This window comes from Solea senegalensis, linkage group LG11 (genome assembly GCF_019176455.1).
Source record: "Solea senegalensis isolate Sse05_10M linkage group LG11, IFAPA_SoseM_1, whole genome shotgun sequence".
Classification (NCBI taxonomy): Eukaryota; Metazoa; Chordata; class Actinopteri; order Pleuronectiformes; family Soleidae; genus Solea; species Solea senegalensis.
The window spans coordinates 3088991-3112519 of NC_058031.1; the positions used below are offsets into that span (position 1 = coordinate 3088991).

General features: G+C 43.6%; 2 protein-coding genes across 2 annotated transcripts in view; both read right to left on the reverse strand.

Annotated features, from left to right (window-relative positions):
- fgd (faciogenital dysplasia) overlaps positions 1-6285 on the reverse strand; it is a 69925-nt gene extending 63640 nt beyond the window's left edge. The window contains exon 1 of the mRNA XM_044038168.1: positions 5976-6285. Within this exon, the coding sequence (XP_043894103.1) occupies positions 5976-5997 (22 nt within the window). The 5' untranslated portion in view covers positions 5998-6285. The remainder of the gene's footprint in view (positions 1-5975) is intronic.
- Positions 6286-10574: 4289 nt separating this feature from the next.
- Positions 10575-23529, reverse strand: part of LOC122777148 (protein bicaudal D homolog 2-like) — a 43924-nt gene continuing 30969 nt past the window's right edge. The window contains exons 6-10 of the mRNA XM_044038167.1: positions 22767-23024; positions 22485-22688; positions 21856-22392; positions 21209-21360; positions 10575-16100 (exon numbers count right to left, since the gene is read on the reverse strand). Coding sequence (XP_043894102.1) covers positions 15725-16100; positions 21209-21360; positions 21856-22392; positions 22485-22688; positions 22767-23024 — 1527 coding nt within the window. The 3' untranslated portion in view covers positions 10575-15724. The remainder of the gene's footprint in view (positions 16101-21208; positions 21361-21855; positions 22393-22484; positions 22689-22766; positions 23025-23529) is intronic.

The following is a 23529-nucleotide window of genomic DNA, read 5'->3' on the forward strand; positions in this document are numbered from 1 at the left end:
GTATATATCTATATACATATATATGTGTGTATATATATATATATATATGCAGTGACTAATGTACATATATATCTATATTATATATATAATATAGATATATATGTATATGTATATGTATATATATGTACATTAGTCACTGCATTACACACAGATTTGCACTTGACACGATTGGGTTGCGATCTTTTGCCATCTTTAAAGAGTGGCTTTATACATACATATATATATATATATATATATATATATATATATACACACATATATATGTATGTGTATGTATATATATATATATATATATATATACATACACATACATATATATATACGTGTGTGTATATATATATATATATATATATATATATATATATATATATATATATATATAAAGCCAAAATAATAATAATTTCAAAAACATCATTTTATACGTTATTTAAAACATACGCACGTAAAACTTTACTAAAACACTGGGAAAATTCTGCACATTTTCTTTGTTGGGGACCCAAAACGTCTCTCCCATGACCCATCTGTGGGTCCCGACCCAGTCTTTGTAAACTCCAAGGCTACATTTTTAGTAGAGACCAGTCATTCCCAAACAAAAGAGGCAGCATTTTTTAGGTCCCTTACGACATACAAAAATGGAGAAGTACTTGTACTGAAGTGGCCTGAGTCATGCTGTCACACACACACACACACACACACGCACACACACGTCAGGCCGCGTTCACACCTGGTATTAGCATCTGTCCTCGGGGATCAGCATTCATTATGAGCGTCCACACCTGTCATTAACACGTCTCCGTGAGTGTGATCAGATCTCATGTCCCCACCTCAGATTGTAAATGTACACATTTCTATTAGTGAGGACAAAACTGGGGCTGCAAACATGTCGATGATTTCATATTAACGACATATCAGATCACTCAGAACTGATGTTAACACCAGGTCTGAACTGCTTTACACACACACACACACACACACACACACACACACACACACACACATGCATTAGTGTTTCCAAGAACACACACACTCAGAGAACTGGTCTGTCTCTCACTGTGTGAGTAGATTGTTACCTTCGAACGTATGAGCTCACTCTTTTACACCTGACAGCACAATGAGGATTCTTGAAATTGCTTTAACTCTGTACACGTATAATTATACGTTCATCCTTTATATGACTGTGGCAGGATTTGAAATTGTAATAATGCGCATTATTAATTATTAAGGAGGGTTGAAGCAGGGACATTTCTATTTTTGATACATAAACTAAACTAAACGTGACACTCGACTCTGATCAAATCACTCAGCCCTTAAGCTCATACTGTACATGAAAATAAACTATACACAACCCACAGCAGCAGGAAATCATCCGTCTTCCACCACATTTACTCCTTATGTAAAAAAACATGAAGAGACTGTTGCGAGCTCTTATTGCTGCTGCTGTAATTTGTGAAAAACTTCAGTGATTTGGCTTCAACTTTGTCCAGACGTGGAACGTCTGCTCTCTGCTGTCTGTGATGCACAGATCAGTGCTTTTCAAATGGTCTGTGACACACACACACACACACACACAGACACTGAAGCCATGAGAACTTTCCACATTCAACCATTTATATTATCACCATATAAAAAGGACAGTACGACACATTTTCCTGTGTGTTTTAGACCGTTTATGAACCGTGAGGCTGTTGACAACAACACATTCCAGTCATTTCAAAGACCTGATTCTCCAACTGTGTCACAATTATTGTTCTCCCAAAGGCGAAGAAATAAACAGCCCAAACATGACTCAGCTGATTTTTATTTACATTTTTACAGCTGATTTTTGATTGTATCAGATTTTTACATTTTTATCCAATCCAGTGATCCGGCCCTCGTTTACAGTGGCACAGTATTTCAGAAGAAATACATGAGTTGGTCTGTGGGATATTTACCTTGTAGGTATTCATTTTATTATCACTATAGCACCTCCTGGGCGGAGTCATGAACCGTGATGTCGTTTTATACGCGACACAAACTAGTGACGGGCAAAGCAGCTGTTTTCTGTTTGACTGAATCATTAGAATTATGGATTAGGATTATATAATCGGTTTGAAGCTTTATTCATGCTTAAAACAAGATTTCTGATTGAAATGTGAATATTTTCTTCATTTCTTTGCTCCATATAACAAAGAAATCACTAAAAGTCAATCATTTTGGTTTGTGGACAAAAACAAGACATTCGGGAACATTGTGGACCAAACGATTACTCGATTAATCGCAAAAATAATCGAGAGATTAGTCTATTATGAGAATAATAAAGCTAGTTGCAGCAGCAGTTTGGTTCAGTACTTCCTATATGACCGGAGTGCAGGAAGTACAGACTGAAATACAGCTGATCGGGTCGTGATTCGGCTCACGATTCGCCGGCTTTCAGCAGTGCTGTCCATAAATACACTACTCTGTGAAATATTGAGATTTTAGAAATGTCCTTTGCTAAATGTTGGAGATTAACGCATGTTTTCAGGATTTTTTCATGTATTTTTAACTCATCCACAGTTCGGTTCAGCTCTCTCGGAACCGCGTCAGAGCAGGAACTAAAAAAGCACCAGGTTCTATAGAAAAATAACCAAGTGTCTGACGATCCCGGCTCAAAATAAAGGTGGGAACAAAGGAGAGAGTAGATAATATTGTCACCGTCCTAACATGAAGGCCAGTTGTTTACATTGGCCCGGTTAAACAGACAGACCCAAGAGCTTGTGTTAATAATAAATAACCTAAACAGCGTCCATTTTTCTCTGCGACCACCATTCACTGTCCTACTACGTCTGTGAAGGAGCCTCATTCACAGAGTGTTTAAAAGAGTCACACACACACACACACACACACACACACAGTAAAGTAAAGTCGAAAAAAAAAGTTTATGAAGTGGGAAACCAGTCTGAGGCTTGAGGTGGAATTCAAACTGCGAGGCGTGCTATCTGTGCGACCGCCGTTTATTTGTGATGTGGTCTATTTTAATAGATTCTTCGATGATCGGATGTGAGCGACTGCTTTGACCCTCCCATCGTAAACATAAAAATAAGCATTAGAGAGAAAGAGAGAGAGAGAGAGAGCAAGGGGTTCCCATGTGGAAGGAATAGAGTGGAGAGAATGTGATATATTTCATCCGTCCTGGACTTGTGTGTGTGTGTGTTGGGGAGGGGAATGTAAGTCAGGCAGAGGGGATGAGGGGGCAGAGATTGATCTGGGACAGTGTGGGAGAGAAACAGAGGGAGGAGGAAAAAAAGAGAGAGAGAAAGCAAGGCCTTGGGAATGAATGTGTGTGTGGGAGAGAAACGATACACCGCTGGACTGCCGGAAAAAGAAAAGTCAGCCAGGAGGACGGCAGATCAATTCCTCCCTTGAGTCTCACAACAAACATACTCTTTTTCTCTCTCTCTCTCTTTCTCTCTCTCTCTCTCTGCATAGCTCACCTCTGCTGCAGCCTGATATCGCCCCATCAGCACTCCATCTTTATCACTCTCTCTCCTTCCCTTATACCCCCCCCTTCTTTGTTTGCATGCCACTCCATTCTCCGGCATCTCTGAACCGTCCTTAAGATGAAGTTTGATTTTTCTTTGGCGTTCGCTTCTCACTGTGGCAACGCGACGGGAATACGAAGCCAAACGCCCCAGATCTGTCATCTCGGCACAAGCGTGTGAAACACAACGCAAACACACGAGCGAGAGGACCGGACGCGGCAAATAATGAGCAGTCCACTCTAGAGAAGAAGAAGAAGAAGAAGAAGAAGAAGAAGAAGAAGAAGAAGAAGAAAAGTATACTTCTTTCTTTGGGAACTGTGGCGAAACACATTCATATTTGTTTTCAGGCACTCACAATAACAACATACAGGCCTAGTGGTTTATTTTGAAGGGGTAGCCTGCATCTTTCCCATCTTTTCACTTTAAAATGTTCAAAAATGAAAGATTAAATCATTTCAATGTGTTTCTGAGCCCCTTAAAGGAGCACTATGTAACATTTAGGAGGGTTTATTGGCAGAAATTGAAAATACTCCTTATATTAGTATGTTTATATAACTATGATCACATTAGGATAAAAAAAAAATACACTGAAGCAGAGGTTTGACATCCTTTCTGGTGTGTACAGGCCACCGTAGTGTCTCACCAGTGAATGTCACTCCATTTCACACACTGGGTCTTTAAGAGGTCGCTCTCAATGTGCCAAAACACATTGAGTCCATGTGTTTTCTTCTGTGCAGGAATAAAATACAAACCAAATAAACGTAGAGTACAGACGGACTGACGGTTAATTTAAAATGAGAATGTTCTCATCGTCCCATCCATACAAACTCATGATCATCATATGTAACACAGAGAGGAGTAAAAAATAACACACACTTTATCTCATCTGTATCACAAACTCACTCCACTCAAATCACATTCCACACGGGGACACTGTGACTGCAACGACACACACACACACACACACACACACACACACACACACACACACACACACACACACACACACACACAGCAGGAGAGAGGACGAATGACTCCTCTTCCAATCATTTATTTCAATAAACTCTCTCACTGGAACTACACACATAAGAATGGATCTATTTAAACTAAACTAACTGTGTACATACTGTATAATGTCCAGGTTATAAAGCAACTGAGAGTTAAATAAAGTGAACTTATCACAATCACATCTGACATCATCTGATCTGTTTTAGTTAGCTGGAGTTCAGGATAATCCCATACCTGGAGTATCAGCTAAGACTGAACCCAGTCTGACACGAGGCTCCAGAGCCAACGACGTGTATTTCTATGTTTCTGGACGACATTTTTCTTTAATACCACGTCTGATCCAGTGATTTTGAACAGAATCCGACCGACAACCGACACTGAATATCACACTGATTCATCCCTATAGTTCTTACAGTGTGAGTCATGAACAGCCAGGGCTCCATACCACTTCCATGTCTGATATTATAGCCATGTCACCATTTTCGTTGACCACAGCCATTTTTAAAGACATGAAACTAAAAACACTCTGCTCCCATAAAGAGGAAATAAACACAGCCCACATCAAAACTCACTTACAGTTAAAGTCTTTTTTTTAAAGGGAAGTATTTGTATATTCAGTTGTTCTATTATCTGATCCAGTGTCAGACAGGACTCAGTATTATTGGCCAGAATCTGTCAATATTATAAATGTCCATGGAGTGACAATAGCAACACTGAGGTATTATAAGCAGGCAGATAAATGGAACCCACCTCCCATTTTATATTTGTGTAAAATAACATACAGTTTTCTTCGACTTGTAAGACGAGTGGGAGGAGGAGGAGGAGGAGGAGAGGAAGAGTCAGAGCCACAACTTCACCACATAATCACTGTCAAGCTCATTTGCATATTAGTGATACAGACTTTTAAAGAATCAACGCAATGTCTGACACTGAATATTGTACTGGGTTCGTCTCTAATTATCAAAGATTTATGATGAAGATCATCATGGAAATAATTATAATAAATAATTGGAATATTACATTTTGTAATAAAGACAGACACTAATGAACGACAACAATTAAATATATAAGTGTTTTAATGATATGGCTCGTGTGTGAGAAGGGGGCGCCTGAGTGCGTCAGACTGGGGCCGCGAGGTGTTTGGCACAGCGTTCACTCCTTCCATTCTTGCCATGTCAGCTCCGTCTCTCTCCCCCGAATAAAGCCATTGACGCTCGGCGTGAGCGTCGGCGACGAGCACAAACAACAACAAGTCCGCCTGCGCCCTGCAGGCCCGCAGCAGCAGCAGCTGCTGCCCCGCTGACAGCTGGCAAAAGCATTCTGGGATTTCAAATCCTGTGCGCAACGCGACGCGAGCCGCGGCCGTTTGGAGACAAACTTCAAAACCCAGCAAACAAAAAACCCGCAAGAGAGTTTGTTGTGGTAGAGAAAGAAAACAGAGGGTTTGAGACAGAAACGGTCACTCACCGGTGGTTGAAACCTCCTGCATCTTGCACACAAAGTTCCACTCCGGTCTTTCGATGCTGAATCCGTCTTTTCTCCCCTCGGAGAAACTGGCAACAACAGTGGCTCCTGCGTTAAAGGACTTCTCCCCCTTTTTCCTGTTCGCCGGGGAAGAGAAAAGAAGCAGCACACACTCGCGCACACTCTACGGTTCACGCTTCATGGTTTTCCCAGCGGACGTGAGGGATTTTGTCCCGGGTCATTTCTGTGTCCCGTGTGAGAAGAGAAGTTCTCTGAGTAGTCCTCCTTCTCCTTCTCTCCTCCCTCTCCAAAAAGACAAGTCTCCTCTCTGCGCCGCTGGAAAAAAAAAAAAGAAAAAAAAAAAGTGCGCGCTCCCGCCTGCTGTGCGCAATCACGACAGCCCCATTCATTCAAGTGTGTTAAAAACAATTAAAAAAAAGAACACATTTTATCCTCTAACGCGCTGCTTTTTACAGCCTTTGAAACAATATAATGGAAATCAAAAATCAAAAAGTTGTTATCTTGTACTAAACTAAGCGTAAATCTTCAGTGTCTCAGTCATGATCTGACAACTGGCACGGATGCATGACACGGTTCGTCACGTGAAAAAGGATGAGGCCTATTTCAAGAGAAGGCTGCTCTGAAAACTGCCTGGAAAAAAAAGAGCCTGGAACCAGAAACACTGACCTGGCAACGCAGCGTTTGTTTCCATGTCAGTGTGTTTTTATTTTATTCTCCTCATTTTTTTGAATCCATCATCTTTAGTTTTCCACACAGCTGAATGGAGACGGTCAGCTGCCTCGGTGAGTTATTGTAGAGGGCAATAAGGACATTAAAACTGGCCGGAGTCATAAAAATAATATTTAATTAGCTCCTGTATGTTTATCCAAAGTTCAGAGTCTGATATATTGGGTTTTATGCTCGTTACGCATCGCCGAAGCCTTTGAGAAAAGGTCAGCTCTTTGAAATGTCACAGCTTTTTGGGGGAAAATAAGTCAGCGGCACATTTATTGAAGTATTTGCAGAGATATTGGACTCTTCTGGACTTGGTTCTCACTGCTCCATCTTACTGAATCAAGCCAGTACAGGAGAAGACCTCCATCTCCCAGCCTTAACATGCCTTTGTCAGGGCCTCTGAGTGTCATCCATAGAATGACAGAACAACCACACATCCTCCTGGGATACATCCTCTTCCTCGCTTCCCTCAGGGCTCCTCATGAGCACAGAGCAGAGGCAGCAGAGAGGAGGAAGAGAGGGGGAGGTGGTGATGGGGGGGTTGTCAAAGGAAGAGTGGGAAAAGGTGAGAGACGGATAGATGTGGAGGATGTGGCGCGAACGTCGACACACCGATGAGTGTGAGATGAGCCGCCGTGAGTCTTTTACACTCCTCTGAAACTGTCATCGTCTAAGTGTCCCAATCACACTCTACGCCGAGGTGCCGCTTCACTTTTTCAGGTGCAAATGAGAGTCTCCTCCTCCTCCTCCTCCTCCTCTTCCTCCTCCTCCTCCTGAATCAACACATTTCTGTTTCCTGACACAGTGAAGATCAGATAAGATTAGATTAAAAGTAACATATAAAGTTAGTTTTTATTAATCCCCTTAGGGAAAGTATTGCTCTGCATTTTGATCCATCCTACAAGTAGGAGCAGTGGGCTGCCACACTGAGTGGCGCCCGGGGAGCATTGGGGGTTGGGTACCTTGCTCAGGGGTACCCCAGCCCTTTTTTGGCCGGGTGGGGATTTGAACCGGTGACCCTCCGGTTACAAGTCAAGTTCCCTTCCCCCTTGGCCACAGGCTGCCCTATATACAATGTAAACTGTGTTTAACCCCAAATATGTACAACATGGGCACGTTGTATACAAAGTTAAAGGTGACACATAAAGGAATGTATTTTATCCTAAAATGACGTGATGACGTGTCATCAGAGAAGGCAACATGTTAAATTGCTGGTTGGCAAAACTGTCTCTATGTTGTTCTGGTCTGTTGCACCTCCCACCACTACTCACCGAACAACGTGACGAGTATCACTTCACGGATGTCAGCAGAGCGCTGCCAGCCACTGTGCGTCAAATACTGGATGATACTGAGCCTAGAAAGCCTCACTAACCCTCTCAAAAATGTCTCGACCAGAGGAGAAGTCAAACGAGGGTCTGCAGTGGAGATGTGTTCACATGTAGACAGATCAAACCTGGTGAAAAGGAATTAGAACGACTCATTTTTTGGGCGACTTATCTGTGCCCGGGGAGCAATGGGGATAGGGTACCTTGCTCAGTGACACCCCAGCCCTTTGGCCATCCTCCAGTTACAAGTCTAATTCCAGTCGGTTTCTGGATATCTCCCCCAGATGGGACTTGGAACCACAATCCAAAAAAGCATTTACAGAATGTTTTTGCCCTCAATTGGATTCACTTTTCCTCTCAATCTTTGCCTGTTCCTCCATCCATCCATCTTCTACCACTTTATCCTCCCCCAGCATGTCTCCCAGCAGACATAGGGTGAAAGGTGGGGTACACCCTCGACAGGTGACCAGTCCATCACAGTCACAGGGCCAAATAGAGACAAACAAGCATCCACTCTCATGTAAAGGCCCTTGTTCTGACCGGGTTGTGAACCTGAAATAGAGTTTATAAAAAACTATGCAAGTGTTTGTGCATGAACACAGTGTAACACCAGGTAAACAAGTGTGACATCTCATTTCCCTTTCAGTCAGAAAATCTGGCAACCGACGCTCCTGCAATCCAACCCAGTCACAGTACTGGCTGTTACGTACTGTACGTATATCACCTTTAATATGACGACTGAGAGCAGCGTGGGCTGTGACTGCAGCGACCTGCCATTCTTTCCTTCTTGAGGAACACCCACAGTCATGTGGAGATAAAGTGACTGATCTATGAGTCATGAGGACACACACTCGCACCCCACGTCCACGCTCAGGGTTGAGGAATGCTTCGGTGCGATCGTCCCAGGAGGAATCATCTCCGCTCCAGTGGAGCTCCACACAAACGTGCATGTGATGAGTGGTGCTCCTCGTCCACACACACACCAGCTGATCCGGGCTCCTTCAGGCGCCGTCACATGACAGCACTGACTGAGAAGACTCTTTGTGAGAGCACACACACACGCACACACACACACACACACACATCATCCCTCTCTTCTCAGCCTAATGCAAGACTTTAAGGAACTTGGGCTGACTTTAACAGCTCCTGGAGGAGGACGACCACTGTGGTACACTAGCACCCCCAGGTGGTAAATGTGAAAATGACACCAGCTACTGTACACCAGCACCTGCAGAGTAATCGAGTCTTGCGCGAGGATTTAAGACTCTGTGGCGTCAGTGATGTCATCAGCGATCATCATTACTGTGCTGACCTCTGCCCTCTGGCCTTCATCATCATCATCATCATCGACATCAACCCAAACACAGCAGTGAGCGAGTGACGGGACCGTTTTAAAGTAACACTATGTGACTGCTTTTTTTGACCCTTTAACACCGAGAAAGTCCAGCAGTTTGTGAAATCTGAGAAGCTGCACGACAAACCCAACATGTGGCTCTCACGGTCATTTCACTCCCGCTGTTGCAGGAAAAATGAGTGTGTGACTGAATTAATGTGAGTAAAAGTGTTTTTACTATTTACACAAGTGGAAGTCATCTTGGAATCCTTCACCAGGGTTTGTGACCTTGCTCCACCTTTCCGATTTGGAAAGAAACGACCCGTTCTAGTTGAAACTTCCGACAAAGGAACTTGGAAAAGCGGATTCCAACAGTGCCAGGACAGATGCTCCATGATCCCCTCTCCTTATTATCCAGTGCTACTGCTGCTAATAATATCCACTTTTACATCACATCACATAGAAATGATCGTAGATGATGTTAATAATGGACAAGAGGTAGAAATCAAGGATTTAAATCAGGCAGTAGTGTCATTTGGTTATAATGAATAACCTTAACTCTGTTGTGCAACTTTAAACTGCTGTTTTCACTTAATCAATAAAAATAGAGACATTTAAAGTCTAACTTAACTTGTATTTTGAAATGAGAAGCAAAAAACGGAGAAAATTGTAATAGATAGAAAACTCTAAACGATCGCCAGTGACTTTTGGGCTGTGAGCAAATATTCTGACGGCACTTTCTTCTGCCTTCTGAATCACTGCAGTATTAATTAAGCGAGAGCCGAGACAGGAAGTGCCGGGTGCACTAAAGGTCAGCAGAAACTGTGCGTAGGCGTATCTCCAGAAATGCAGGGAGAGAAAGAGGAGGAGGAGGAGGAATGGGAACTCGAGACAGGCTGAGCAGGAAGGAGAGAGGTATAAGCGATAGAGCAGAGAAAAGTCAAGGGGAGAAAGAGAAGCGAAGGAAGAGGAGGAGAAGGAGGAGGAGGAGGTTGGTGGTTGAAGTGTTTTTGTGCATTGTGTGAAATGTGATCACGTCCTCGACAGCTGGGAACTTCCCCTCCTGCCTCTTTCTGCTTCCAGCTGGGAACACTCTGAGGAGACACTGGGACTGCAGACCACTCACTCCCCTGGATTAACTCCTTCACACTGCTGCTGCTGCTGCTGCTGCTGCGGTGGTGAAGCTATAAATAACGACACTGAAAGGCCTTTAAATTTAATTCATTTTTTTTATTGTTTTTTTTTTGTTTTTAGTCAGTATGACTACCTTTACACAGAGAGACCTCCTCCCTACTGGAAAACAAACAAAAACACTCTTGTCGGATTAATTCAGCAGTAATACATCAGACTTTTCCTTAGGTTTTTTTTTTTTCCTCAGTTTTTCTCTTTCTTAATAAGAATAATCATAATAACAATGATAACACCCTGACAAATGTTTGACATGTTTGTTTTTCACTTCTGTGTAAAGGTCCCATGACTGAGAAACATGCATATGACATTTTAGCTGTAATCAATATGCCACTAATCATAATGCACATTATTGATAAGAATACAGTACTGCATGACAATTCAAATAAATACCAACGTACAGGTGAAACCGTTATTTCATATAAAGATATCAAACTCTCCGCATGGATCAATACTGAAAACAACAATATGACAATATCAAGTTTGCGCAGCTAAATCGTTTTAATGTGACGACGCTATCGCTTCCAGCAAACAGAAAACTTTCTCTTCTTTTCTTTTAAATGTAAAACTGTATCTGAATTGCACTTATTTCTTTATTTTTTTTTAGCTTCTCGTCCGTATTGGTAACTTTTAACGCCTCAACAAACAAGCATTGGCTGTCATGGCACTATTCAAGCTTGTTGATGCCTATTTTTTTTTGTGTGTTTTCTGTTTCCTGAAAACATATAATGCTCAAAGATGTGTAAAAAAAACAAACAATAAAAGATTCAATAATAATAACAATAATAATATTTCAAAATAAAAAAAAAAATAGACAAAAAGAAAAAGATAAAATGCGCTCTCTGCACATTTATTTTTTTCCCACAATACTATTGTTATCACATTACCTTCACCAAACAAAGCTAGAGATACGTAGATGCTTCCAATAGTACACCGATCTACCCCGACACACCATAGATGCTTGGAGCATTTTGTTCAATAACAGGAGGCCAAAGGGAAAAAACATTTTAAATAACCCCTGAATTTATTGAGTGGATCACTGACCTGCAGAATTCAACACAATTTCACTTTTTATTGAGCTAATTTCAAAACTATCATCTCGCGCGTGCGGAAAAGGGGCGGAAATGCCCACCCCCTTTTTCTTTCTTTCTTTTTTTTGCACTTTTATTGCTGCTCACAGTCATTTTTGAACCCCCGAGGTCCTCGCCTATAAAAAAAACACCAAAACACAAAACACTAGGTCTAAAATTCTCCCTTGAAACAATGAAAGGCACTACTGGTCAGAAACCAAGAACTTAACAAAAACACAAACCAAACACAAAACCCCCCGAAATCACACCCGTCTGTTTAGTGGCGGCTTGTCTTCTTTTTCTGTTTCGACCTAAACGGTGCACCAAGATTTGGCACGATAAACGAAGAGAGAATGAAACAATTCCAATTTGGAATTTAATGGTTGCACTTGCAGAGAATTCTGGAAGTCAGTGATCCCGTATCAGTGGAACGCCCTCGGTAAGAAGCTGGGAAGATCGCGTCGTCGTCGTCGCTTTTTACCCCCAAAAAAATGCAACTTACCCCCTGTTTTCTGAAGTCAGGGCGTCGTCAAGTTTTGTTGTGTGTTATTTCGAACTATTCCTAGGAATAATAAATACATGAAAAAACCCCAGAATTTGATCACCCTGGATTTTTTTTTTTGTGTGTGTGTACAACATGGCAGTCGAACAAACATAAACATAAAAGGAAAACAGACAGCAATAACAATGTAACACAAAAATGATCATTTCATGGATCAAATCTTGAGGATGAAGCTTTTCAGCAGTAGGTCTGTGGTTTGTGAAGCCCTTTGACTGGAGTAAAATAGTCGGATTATTCGAGAGGACGTATAATAATCCTGTAGTGTCTTTATAATCTATACTGAATTACTCACAAACCATAGCACTACCACGCTTTCCTAGAGGTTAATAATAGCCTGTTATAATCCTATATAACGAAAGTGCACAGATTAGGTAAATAATAAACTAAAACAACAACAAAATAAAAAAAAAGGTTGTGATTTACACTGAGAGAAAAACAAAACACCCCCCTCCCCCGTCTCATTGGAGGCTTTGATTATAGCCAATCACAGCCTGTGGTCAACTCATGGTCTTGTGAGATACTGGCTTCCATTAGCAGCAGCATGCAAAAGTGTAGTCAAATATCTAAATTAGTGATTAAAGTCACTTTTAAAAATAGTGTGTGACGCTAACTTGTGTTCAAGGAAACTCAATCAGCGGCGGCGGCGGCGGCGTGGCCCTTGTGTCGGTACCTCGCCGTCTGCGCGGAACTACTGTAAACGACAGCAGGAGTGAAGGGAACAAACATGAGGGTCAGCATCAGCGTCACACAGGTCAACTCCAAGCAAACTGTTCTCATGCTCAGCAGCTGAGACTGTCACTTTTTAACCTTGGTCACTGCGGGGCTGTGCTCACAGCACCCTCTGGTGGACATTTGTAAGGTTCGAAAGGTGACAGCCCCAGTCCACGACAGCTGCGATTAGTCAAAGCGACAGAAGCCGTTATGTGTTATTTCTTCTTTCATTGACACAGCTAGGAACACAGTTAGGAAGCCGAGAACCTCACAAGTCACTGAAGCCACGCCCTGTCAGAGGAGACGGGGGTGTCTTTCTCTCACCACATGCAGGTTAATACCAACAAAAATAAAAAAAAAAGCTTTTGACATGCAGGCTTTACAAGAAATCAGAAACGTCATGTGTCACAAAAACTTTCAAAAGTGAAGTGGGCGGAGCCTGCAAGCAGAGGTAGGAGGAGCCTTTTAGAGTGGCAAAGCTGTTAATAGGACACCAGATAAAAAAAATGTGACAGTGATTTCAAACAGGGGCTCAACTCATTCGAATCAATGACTCCAAACAGTCACGTCTCGATCTGGATCTGGATCTGGATTTCCTCACCAGCGTGTCTACCTTTCTCTTATCTCGATTTCTTCTTATTTTCTCAGACGCTGGTTTAAACACACGAGTAGTTCTCCCCCATTTCTCTACTCCCCCGAACCTCTTCTCTGTCAGCGCAAACTGATAGAAAACAGAATATATATATATATATATCGCACTTGTAAGTGAAACGTAAGAGTGATTCACCTCTCGCGAGGCTGCAGCTTTGTGTGTGCTGTGGCTTATGGAGACACACTCAAGCAGGGTTGACTGCCGACGTTTGGGAGGATTACATGAACTCCCCTCTTTGTACATTAGAGAGGACGGAAAAATACTGTCAAAGAATCCTGCAAGTTCGCGATCATATTAAGAATATATATCATATAGCTTAGTAAAGGTAGAAAAACAACCCTAATTTGAACAAATCTTGCAAGATTCCCTCGTCAACATCGTCAACCCTGCTTTTAGCATCATAAAGCTAATGTGTCTATGGATTTAAACACGAGAGCCCCACTTCTATGTTTGTTTTCCTATTAGCGTAATAATGCTAGCGAGCAAAAGGGGGTTAAAGCTATTGTGTATACATCGCTTTGTCCTCACAAAAATAACCAGGATAGAGAAATGAGCGACCCTCCGTTTGCAAAAGGTTAGAAGCAGAGCACGCACGTGACGAGGGCCCTTCACTTTGATGCACGCACACACACACACACACACACGCACACACGCGCACACGCAGGCAAAAAACCACACACAACACATGTGAGGACGTTACCTGACGTTTCCCCTCTGTCTATTTAAAGGGTGAGCGGTGACGATGATGCTGGGGGAACAAGCTGCGGACCATCTACGGGAGAGAAGGTCGTCATGGTGACACAGAGCGATGAGAGACGCGAGGAGAACTTGCAGTGATGAGATTAGGTTCGAGTCGAGACGCGAGGACAGGGCTTTACATCAACGACGGAAGAATACATCGAGTGTTTGGGTCAACAGGCACTTCTGCCATGTTTTCATCCAGATGTGGGCGCCTTACTGATTTGTGCTCTTCTAGGATTTGCTCCATATTTTCATTTTTTCTTTAATAAAAAAACCCTCTTTGTTCATTAAAACTATATTGTATCTCTGCTCACAGTAATTCATTATTTCTTTTACTGAACCTGAGGCACCTTTGCTGAAGTGCACTTCATTTGAGTACGAGGACGATTTGTCAAACTTTCTCTCCCTCTCTTCACGATATGGCTCTGACACAATCCAGTGCGACGTGGCGTAGTCACATGGAGTTGATAGCCCTGCTGTATTTGCACCAGACACCAGTGTCGCTTACAATGTAGAGCCCTGTGGCACACGGGTTTGTCTTGTACCACACACACACACACACACACGCCTGACAACAACAGAAAAACGGTTCCCAAAGCATTTTTTTTTCTTCTTTTTAGCTGCAAAGCCATGCGATTCTAAAACAACCCTACTGTATCTGTGCGACCGTCATCACAGCTTTAAAATCATCCTTAAATTAAAACACCTGTGGTCACAGGTGCTCCTTTTTCTGCCCAATAAAAACCCACCTTGGAGGTTTTGAATTTCTGTGTAGAATCATTCTGTACTCCCCTGGCAAGACAGCAAAAAGGGAGTTTGCATATTTTCTTATATCAGTTCCTTTTCGTCTTTGTAAACATTTCAGAGTGACCTGATTATAGACAAGTGGGCTACTGGACACCGGTCAGTCCTGGGGGGCCAGGACAAAGAGGCGCTTTTATTTATGTATTTTCCAAAGGAGCACCAATGCCAATAGTCGAGCTGAAAGAGCAGAGGACGCCTCTGTTACGAGTTCCCACCTCCCCACAGTGTGTTACTGTCGCCAGGTAATACACTCAGGGGGAGGGGCAGAACAAACAAGCACAGAAGCCGCGTCTCGTTCGTTACATCGTACGCACGCACGGCGCCGGGCGAGCGGAAAGAATAGACACACATCATCATAATACCCACAAAACCTTCCACCCCTAATACAACCGGGGCCTGAGAATCCACATGCCGTATATATGTCTACTACAGTCCAGACGTCTAGAGCACACTGTACACAACCCCGAAGCGTTTACACTAGCACACACTACACAAGCAGCCGGTTAGAGCGCAGGCTGGTCAGGGAGCTAAGCGAGTGAGCGAGTGGGGCTCATTAACACTAAGGCAGGGAGGGAGGCGCCCGCCCCGCCCCTCTGTACACAGCGGTCCCTTGCAGACTTCCCAAGCCACCTCAGTCGCAGTAGATCTTGTACTTTTCGCTGCAAAACACAACGGGGCCTCCCAGAATGCCGTTCGGCATGGCGTTGTTGAGCTCTGGTCGGCCAGAGCCAGAGCAGGTGAGACTCTGACTTACGTTGGGGTTGGTGGTGGAGGAGGCGGTGCCGCTGCTGCCGCCGCCTGCGGCCTTGCTGCGGGCCTTGGCCCGAGTGCCGGTGCCCCCGCGGCGGGTCTGCTCGTGGTCGAACTCCAGGTCCTCCAGGCGCTGCGTCAGGGCCAGTTTCTGCTGGATGGCCATGCGCAGCAGCGAGTTGAGGGTCTTCTTCTCGTCCTCGGCGGCGGCGAGCTGCCTCTGCATCTCATCCAGCTGAGTCACGTACTCGTCACAACTGCAAGAGACACGGAGAGAAAGCTGTCGAGTCAGAATTGTATTCAAGTCACAAATAATATCAGGCAGGTGTTACGATATCATACCACTAGGGGGCATTGACACGTCCAATAATACCAAATTAAACAATAAAAACAGGGGTGTCACACTTATTTTAGAGCAGGGGCCACATACTTGGTCCCAAGTGAGCCAGACCAGTCAAATAATAATAGCATAATAACCTGTAAACAACAAGAACTCCTCATTTTTTTCTTGTTTTGTTGCACAAAACATGACAAACAATGAACAACCTGAGATTAGCAATTTCTAGAATATTATGCTTAATTCACCATTTGCACATGTGCATTACAACTTGGAAGATCACAGTGGATTTATAAAGGCACAACGTTTAGAAACAGGTATATGAAAAGTATAGTATTGTATGTTTTGTGTATATAGTATGACATTTTCACAAAATTCATCCTGCGGGCTGGTTCTGGCAACACGCCCGTATGTTTGACACCCCTGCTTAATACGACTGAAGTAAAATCAAGTTTGCCACCAGACACTGTACTTTCTATCATTTATTTATTATTTACTTATATATATTTAACTCATTTCATTTTTATTGCTCCTTTTAACTCTTTTGATCCTATTAAACTTCTTATTAAAGTCAATTTCTTTAATAAAAAGAGTAGCAAAGACAAGCACTCTTCCATCATGACCTTTCTCCTAGTGACACTGTTCCTTCCACCACTAGGTGGAGCCCCTGAGCTGCACAGTGCAGACATGATGACGCTGGAGGAGCTCCTGCACTGGTGCTGCTGAGCTTTTATCAGATGCGTCAGGACACTGCACCAAACTTCACCAACTGAAATATTAATTTGAGGACTGGAGCGGACGTCCTGTGAGATACAAGCAGAACTCTCTTCTTCTTCTTCTTATCATTATTATTATTATTATTATTATTATTATTAAGTCCACATTTAATTAAACACCAAAGATGGAGTTTGAATGTCTTAATAATAGGTGATACATTATCAAACATTATATGAAAAACGGTTCACACTTTACTTCTGTGGGTTCAGACGGTGATGAGACGCCGCGCTGAAGCTTACGGCTTCCCGGAATAATATGAGGACGGTACTGTATGTGCAAGTTAAGAATAAGGAACATAAACAAAGGATGAACGTATTAACCCGAGGGTCACACTGAGAAGATCCCTCATGCGTCACCTGAGGAGCAGACACACAAACCAGGCGAAAAACGAAACTGGGGCCGAGAGAGAGAGGAATGTGGCTCGTCACACCTGATGTGCATTCTTCTAACCTGTAGTGAAATCAACTCCATCACCTGCACACGTGTGTTAAATATCCAATACATGCTTCATATTAGTGTGTGCTGCACTGCGGCACAAACACACGTCTGCCTCTCTGAATGGACAGGCAGAAAACTGGGTCACCAGGAATGGATGGTGAGGTGACGGTGTGGTATCTCCACTCTCCACTCTCCACCCCCCTGTTTTTCATTACTTTGCCCTCTCTCTCTCTCTCTCTCTCTCTCTCTCTCAGTCGAGTCCTCTCTGCAGGATCTTATCTCTCCCCCTCTGCTGCTGCTGCTGCTGCTGCTGCATCTGTCACTTTCTCTCCGCCCGACTTGCTCATCCCTACTTTTCGGTGTTGCTGACAAAGCGATATGAGTGGCGTGCTTGAGTTAATGAATGACACACCTCTATGAAAGGAGGGGTTGGTTATGTTAGTGAGCATCGCCCTGTGTGTACGTTTCCATGCACAGGTAAGTCCAACTGTGTGTTATCCAACAGGACATATATATGTATATACATATAATATATATACACACACACACACACACATATATATATATATATATAGTCTGACTTTTAGACATTTTATTTAGCACTGTTTGAGTTTAATAAATCAAACATGTCAGGTAAATTGTAAACAGGTGTCCTGACTGTTTGAAAGCCTCACCCTGCTCTCTTTCATCTATCTGTTAGAAAAGTATTTGCTTCACGTGGGAACGCCCTGACCTGCGGAGAGCGAGAGCGACTGAAAACAATTGTAGCCTCAGAGAAACCACAAGAATGAAGAGATTTCACTTATGTTGCTTATGTAATTAATGACTTGTATTCAAACGTCCGCGAGCAACAACTGTCATTTTCCCAATAAGCACGCGAGAGGTGTTGTTATTTTGTCAGTGGTTAGGGATTGAAAAAGCTGTAAGAACTATTTTATACCAATCTGTCTGTGACTTTTATATTAATTGACCTTTATTTCATAGGAATCTATATTATTATTGACATCCTGCTAACGAGATCATGAGATTCTTTGACCCAATAAATAGTTTCTCTATTTCTGTCTTTCCCAAAGTCTGCGTCTGGACCCACAGATGTGTTTCAGGAGATTATTCTCATATACATTTGAATCTTGCTTGAGATAAAGTAACTGTTTTGAAGTTGTGATGAATTTATTGTTATTTTGTGACTTGAAGGTGAACTGCACTGGAGACAAACTGAAGCATATATTAAATTCAGTTAAAGTTTCCATAAAAACAAGCCTTGAGAATCAAAAATACAAGTATCTGCAGATGTTTTTGTTTTGTGTGTGTGTGTGTGTGGCTGCACGTGGTTGAGAGCCATGTGAACTTTGTTCCGTGCCAGACCACCACACAAATGTAAACCATACCCTCCCCTCTTGTGTATGCAGCTTGATTCCCAGTGGGACACACACCCAGACAATAGGGATCAGCGCTGGCTTCATTAAACCCTGTTTGAGACGGGGGGTGACCTGGGAATACACGGGGGGGCTAGAGTGCCTGCAGACGGTTCAACATGGAGGTGGGGGCATCTTTCCGGAAAAACAAAACAAAACAGAGACGTCTATTCTAGGAGCTAGAGGGATACAATAGGAGCCTTTTTGGCCTGCTTATGGGGTGTGTTGGTGTCACAATGGTGGGGGGATTTTGAGGAATCACGAGTCATCATATTCACTGAGACAAAGAGACACTTTCATTTGCCTCTTACTGTGATGACTTACTTCTGCCGTGGTTCATAATCAATACTGCCTTCAACACACACACACACACACACAGCAGCAGCAGCAGCAACCTCGGCCTGTGGTCTTGTCTGGAGCCCGATTGGTCGCGGTGGGATGGATTATCACGGCATGGGGAAGGAGGTAATAAGAGAATGAAAGGGAACAATGTGATGGAGAGAAAAAAAACCTCCAACAACTCACAACAGAGCAGCGGGGACGACCGAGGCCGCATGTTTTGACGAGGAAACGCTTTGACTGTTAATGAACACGGGGCGGGCGGGAGCTGAGAGCATGTCGAGGCATGTCTCAGGAATGTTAGAGGCTGGAGCTCACACCAGAGACTGCAGCTGGAGACACACACACACACAAAATGAATCTCATGTCATGTTACTGGAGCAGGCTGTGCAGCATCACACACACACACTTTCTTTTTTCACTCCATCCCTTTGTCAAAAACCACACATCTCACAAATCCACCAGTCAGTGCCGTTGTGTGAGCGGTGTTGTTATTGAAAGAAGGACAAAATTAAGCTCCTGTAGTGGGCTTTAAACCCAAAGACCCGCCCCTTTCCTCTCTTTCTTTTCCAGATGACTGGAGAACCGGTTGTTTGGCGATGAGGGAGGATGGAGGAGAGGGGAGGGTACAAGGGGGAGGGAGTGTGGGAAAAGTCTCTTTAAAGAGTTCCCCATGTGTGTTGTTTGGGATGGAATTTACATACCAATACAAGAATCCCATAAACACGCTGAATATAATTCAAACACGGGCACCAGAGCAGTGACAGGCTGCAGAGAATGGAGCCTCAGAGACGACATCATCGTCGTCATCGTCAGTGGACGTGGTGCAGGTGGTAAACAACAACAACAACTCTCGTGTGTCAGTAATATCTTAAGTCTCTGTGGAAAAAGAGGCTTAAAGACACAGACACTTTCACGACGTCTGCGTCAACAACCCACAGAGCTGGGCCCAGTCCCATTTCTAGTTTTTAACCACTCAGCACAAGTTTTGTTGTGATTAATGTAGCTACACAACATCCAACGCCCCAAGTTAGTTTGATTACAGTGACATAAGTTTCTTTGGATTGAGTTAATCTGGGAAATATCTCATAACCCTCAGTTTGAGCTCACAGTGTAGGTGAGACGAGGTGCTGCAACCTTTATTCTAAAATAATCTGTGTCTGTACCCTCCGCTGCCTCTCCTATAAAGAGCTTGAGCTTTGTTGTCAGAGTCTTAAAAGCAAAAGGAAAAGTACTTCTCAGTATCTCGGCCAGCTGGACCACAGCTGATATTTACAGGACAAGTGGACATGAAGAGGAAACTCGAGGAAACTCGAGGAAATCCATGTAATGGAAAGTGAGTCTGGACTCACCAGATGAATTTCTTCGGTTTCTCGCGTTCTTTCACAACATTCACTCACACATATTCATGGAAAACAAGGCAGCTGTGTATGAGCACTTAGTCGTCTCTTTGAGTTTAGGGGTGAATGTGTTAATCCAAACCGAGCTGAGGTGGGATTATGTGCAGAACCTTTGACCGATCAGAAAAGATTAGCGAGTGTCAACACTTCATATCATAGTCAAAAACACGACTTAACTGGTGCAAATGATACTCAGATTACAAACCTTCTGTGCTCTGTAGTGAGTATCCATGCAATGCTCGTTAAAAACAACAAGTTACAATACTGCAGACAGGCTCAGTATATGATAAATATAGATTATAATCTCCTATAATCTCCTATTTATGATTATGGGTCTACAAAGAATACTCAAATCTCTTTGAGTATTTAAATATATGTTAACTTTTCATAACCAAATCAATTCTGATATTTTTCCAAAATGACACTAATCTGTTTTTCCCGTTTTATCTAAAGGTGAGTGTTGTTCATGTAGTTCACACGTCTTCACTGATAATCTGGTCATGTGACATTTATCTTCACAAACCATGCTGGATGAAGCATGAATGTGACATTTATTGGGTTTTTCCTTGTCCAGTGCTGAGTAATGACCAGTAGAAGTGTAAATACATCCACAGGATTAAAGAGTAAAATTCCTATTTTAGTGACGTCGCGTTTCTTACCGCGTGGCGAACATAGCTCGCAGAGAAGAAAACGTGGCCGCGTCCTCCTTCAGGGCTTTGAGCTCGTTCCTCAGCTTCATCATGGTCTCCGTCACCATGGCCTTCTCGTTCTCGTACTTGCTCTTCAGATTGGCCAGAGCAACTTCAGCAGTCTGTGGGTGGACAAGATGAACGGAAAAGGTCAGATGTACTTCCTGTCGCAAGATTTCTACCTAATTCTCTGTTAATATGAACCACATGACCCATTTTTTGAGGTTTAGTTGCTGTTTTTTTTGTTTTTTTTAAGTCATAGGTGTGTGGTTTACGAGGGGCTTTCATGTCTGTGCTCACTGAGTGACCACACACAGATTTAAAAGGCTACCACGGCAACTGCATACACACACTGTCACTGTGTTATGGTTCTCTGCGCTGTGGACGGCTGTTGGCCGATCCTATATACAGAGATACTCGGAGCAGCTGGCACCGTAAGACTGCAGTCTCCGGTGTTTGTCACACTTCTTGTTTGCATCACATTTGCTGCGACAGCTGAATTGACCTGAAATAGCTCACACGTTTGTCTTCTGTCTCTGTCTTTCAAGGGAAAACGACAAATGTTTGGTCGATAAGAACAGAAGATAAGAAGAGAAGATGAGAAGTGAAGAGCTGACCTGCTTGTTGGCCTTGAGGACGGTCCTCAGCGTTGCAATCTGCTCCCTCTTGGTGCTGAGCAGGGATTTTAATTTGAGGATCTCCTCCATGCAGGCTTCCTTGTCCTTGTCCGCCACGGTGCCGAGCTCCAGAGAGGCCACCCTCTGGCGCGACAGCTCGGTGGTGCGGTCCACAGCGAGCTGAAGGTGCTTGATCTGGTCTCTGATGATGGCCACCAGGTTGTAGATGTTCATGGGCTCGCGGCGGTGGTCAGACACAGGAGAGGGCAGCGAGGGGCCCCCGTCGCCGGGGTCGCTCTTAACAGGCTCAGGGAACAGGCCCTTGGTAAGCAGGATGGGAGAGCGACGGCCACGTCCCTCTGGGCTGCTACGTCCACCTTTACCCTCCTTGTAGAAGTCGAGCATGACGCGGTTGGGGGTCTCGTTGTTGCACATGCACACGTGGTTGTAGAGCGTGGCCAGTTCTTCGCTGAAGGTGACTAGCTCATCTTGAGCCACGCTCAGGCTACCCTGGGACTCGCCTGCAACGTCGCTCAGCTGAGGAAGAAGCACGTCAGTTACTTACACTTTAGTTTGACGAGAAAACATCGGCGACGTGATTCAGTTTCACGTCAGATGCAACATCTCACCTTGCGCAGCTCCTTCTCGAGCTTGGTCTTCTCCACTCTGTCCGCCTGACTGGTTTTCTCCAAAGTTGCCAGCTTCTCTCCCAGTGTTGTGACATCGCTCTCCAGGCGGGTGCGCTCCTCTTCGTAGCGTGACTGACAAGCCTGATATTCTGTTTTCAGAGTCTTCAGTTCCTCCTTCAGCTCTCCTGCCTCGGACACAGCCACCTGACAGACGAGAGCAAACGTGGATTAAAAACAAACAAATTCAAATTTAAAACCTAATCTGACATCCGGTGCCATTACCTTGTACTTGCACTCCAGGATCTCTGGTCCGTTGATGTCCACCTCATAGTAGTCTCCGTCCTCGTGGCTGTCGCGCTCTTTCTCGTTGTCCAAGGCGGACTGGCGCTCCTTGCTGGCCTGGAGCTTGCGGATGGCGTTGAGGTTCTCTGTGAGACGGCTGACCTTCTCCTGATGCTCTGACAGAGCGCCGTGCGCCTGCTCGAGCTGTTTTTGGGAATCCTGCAGGGTGGACAGCAGGTTGACCTTCTCTCGCTCCATCTGAAGAGGGGAGATGTGGACATGCTGAGGTCACGCTTGGTTTCTTGGTTAACTGGCTAACTCTGTTACGAGGAGCCCAGCATCAGAGTCAGGGTGACCTTGGCTGTCGCACTGGCAGACACTGGGTTTCTCATCTTACACACATGCACACAGCTGTGCTGATATAAGCACGGAGCTATTTCAGAAGCTTATCTGTTAAGTTACATAAAACAATGCTCTCGTCCTGTCGTCCTCACCCTGAATACATTTTCAGTGCAACATTTAAAAATGAAGATACATTTGAAAGAGGTATATCAAGCTATAATATTTACATATTTTGTCTCTGTGTGTTTAGTTAAACTAAATTAATCAACAACTATTTTGTTTGATGCTTTTTTCATGATTAAAACAAGATTTCCGATTGTTTAAGCTTCTTAAATGTGCAAATGTTCTTCATTTCTTTGCTCTGGATAACAAAGAAATCATTAAAAGTCAATCATTTTGGTTTGTGGACAAAACAAGACAT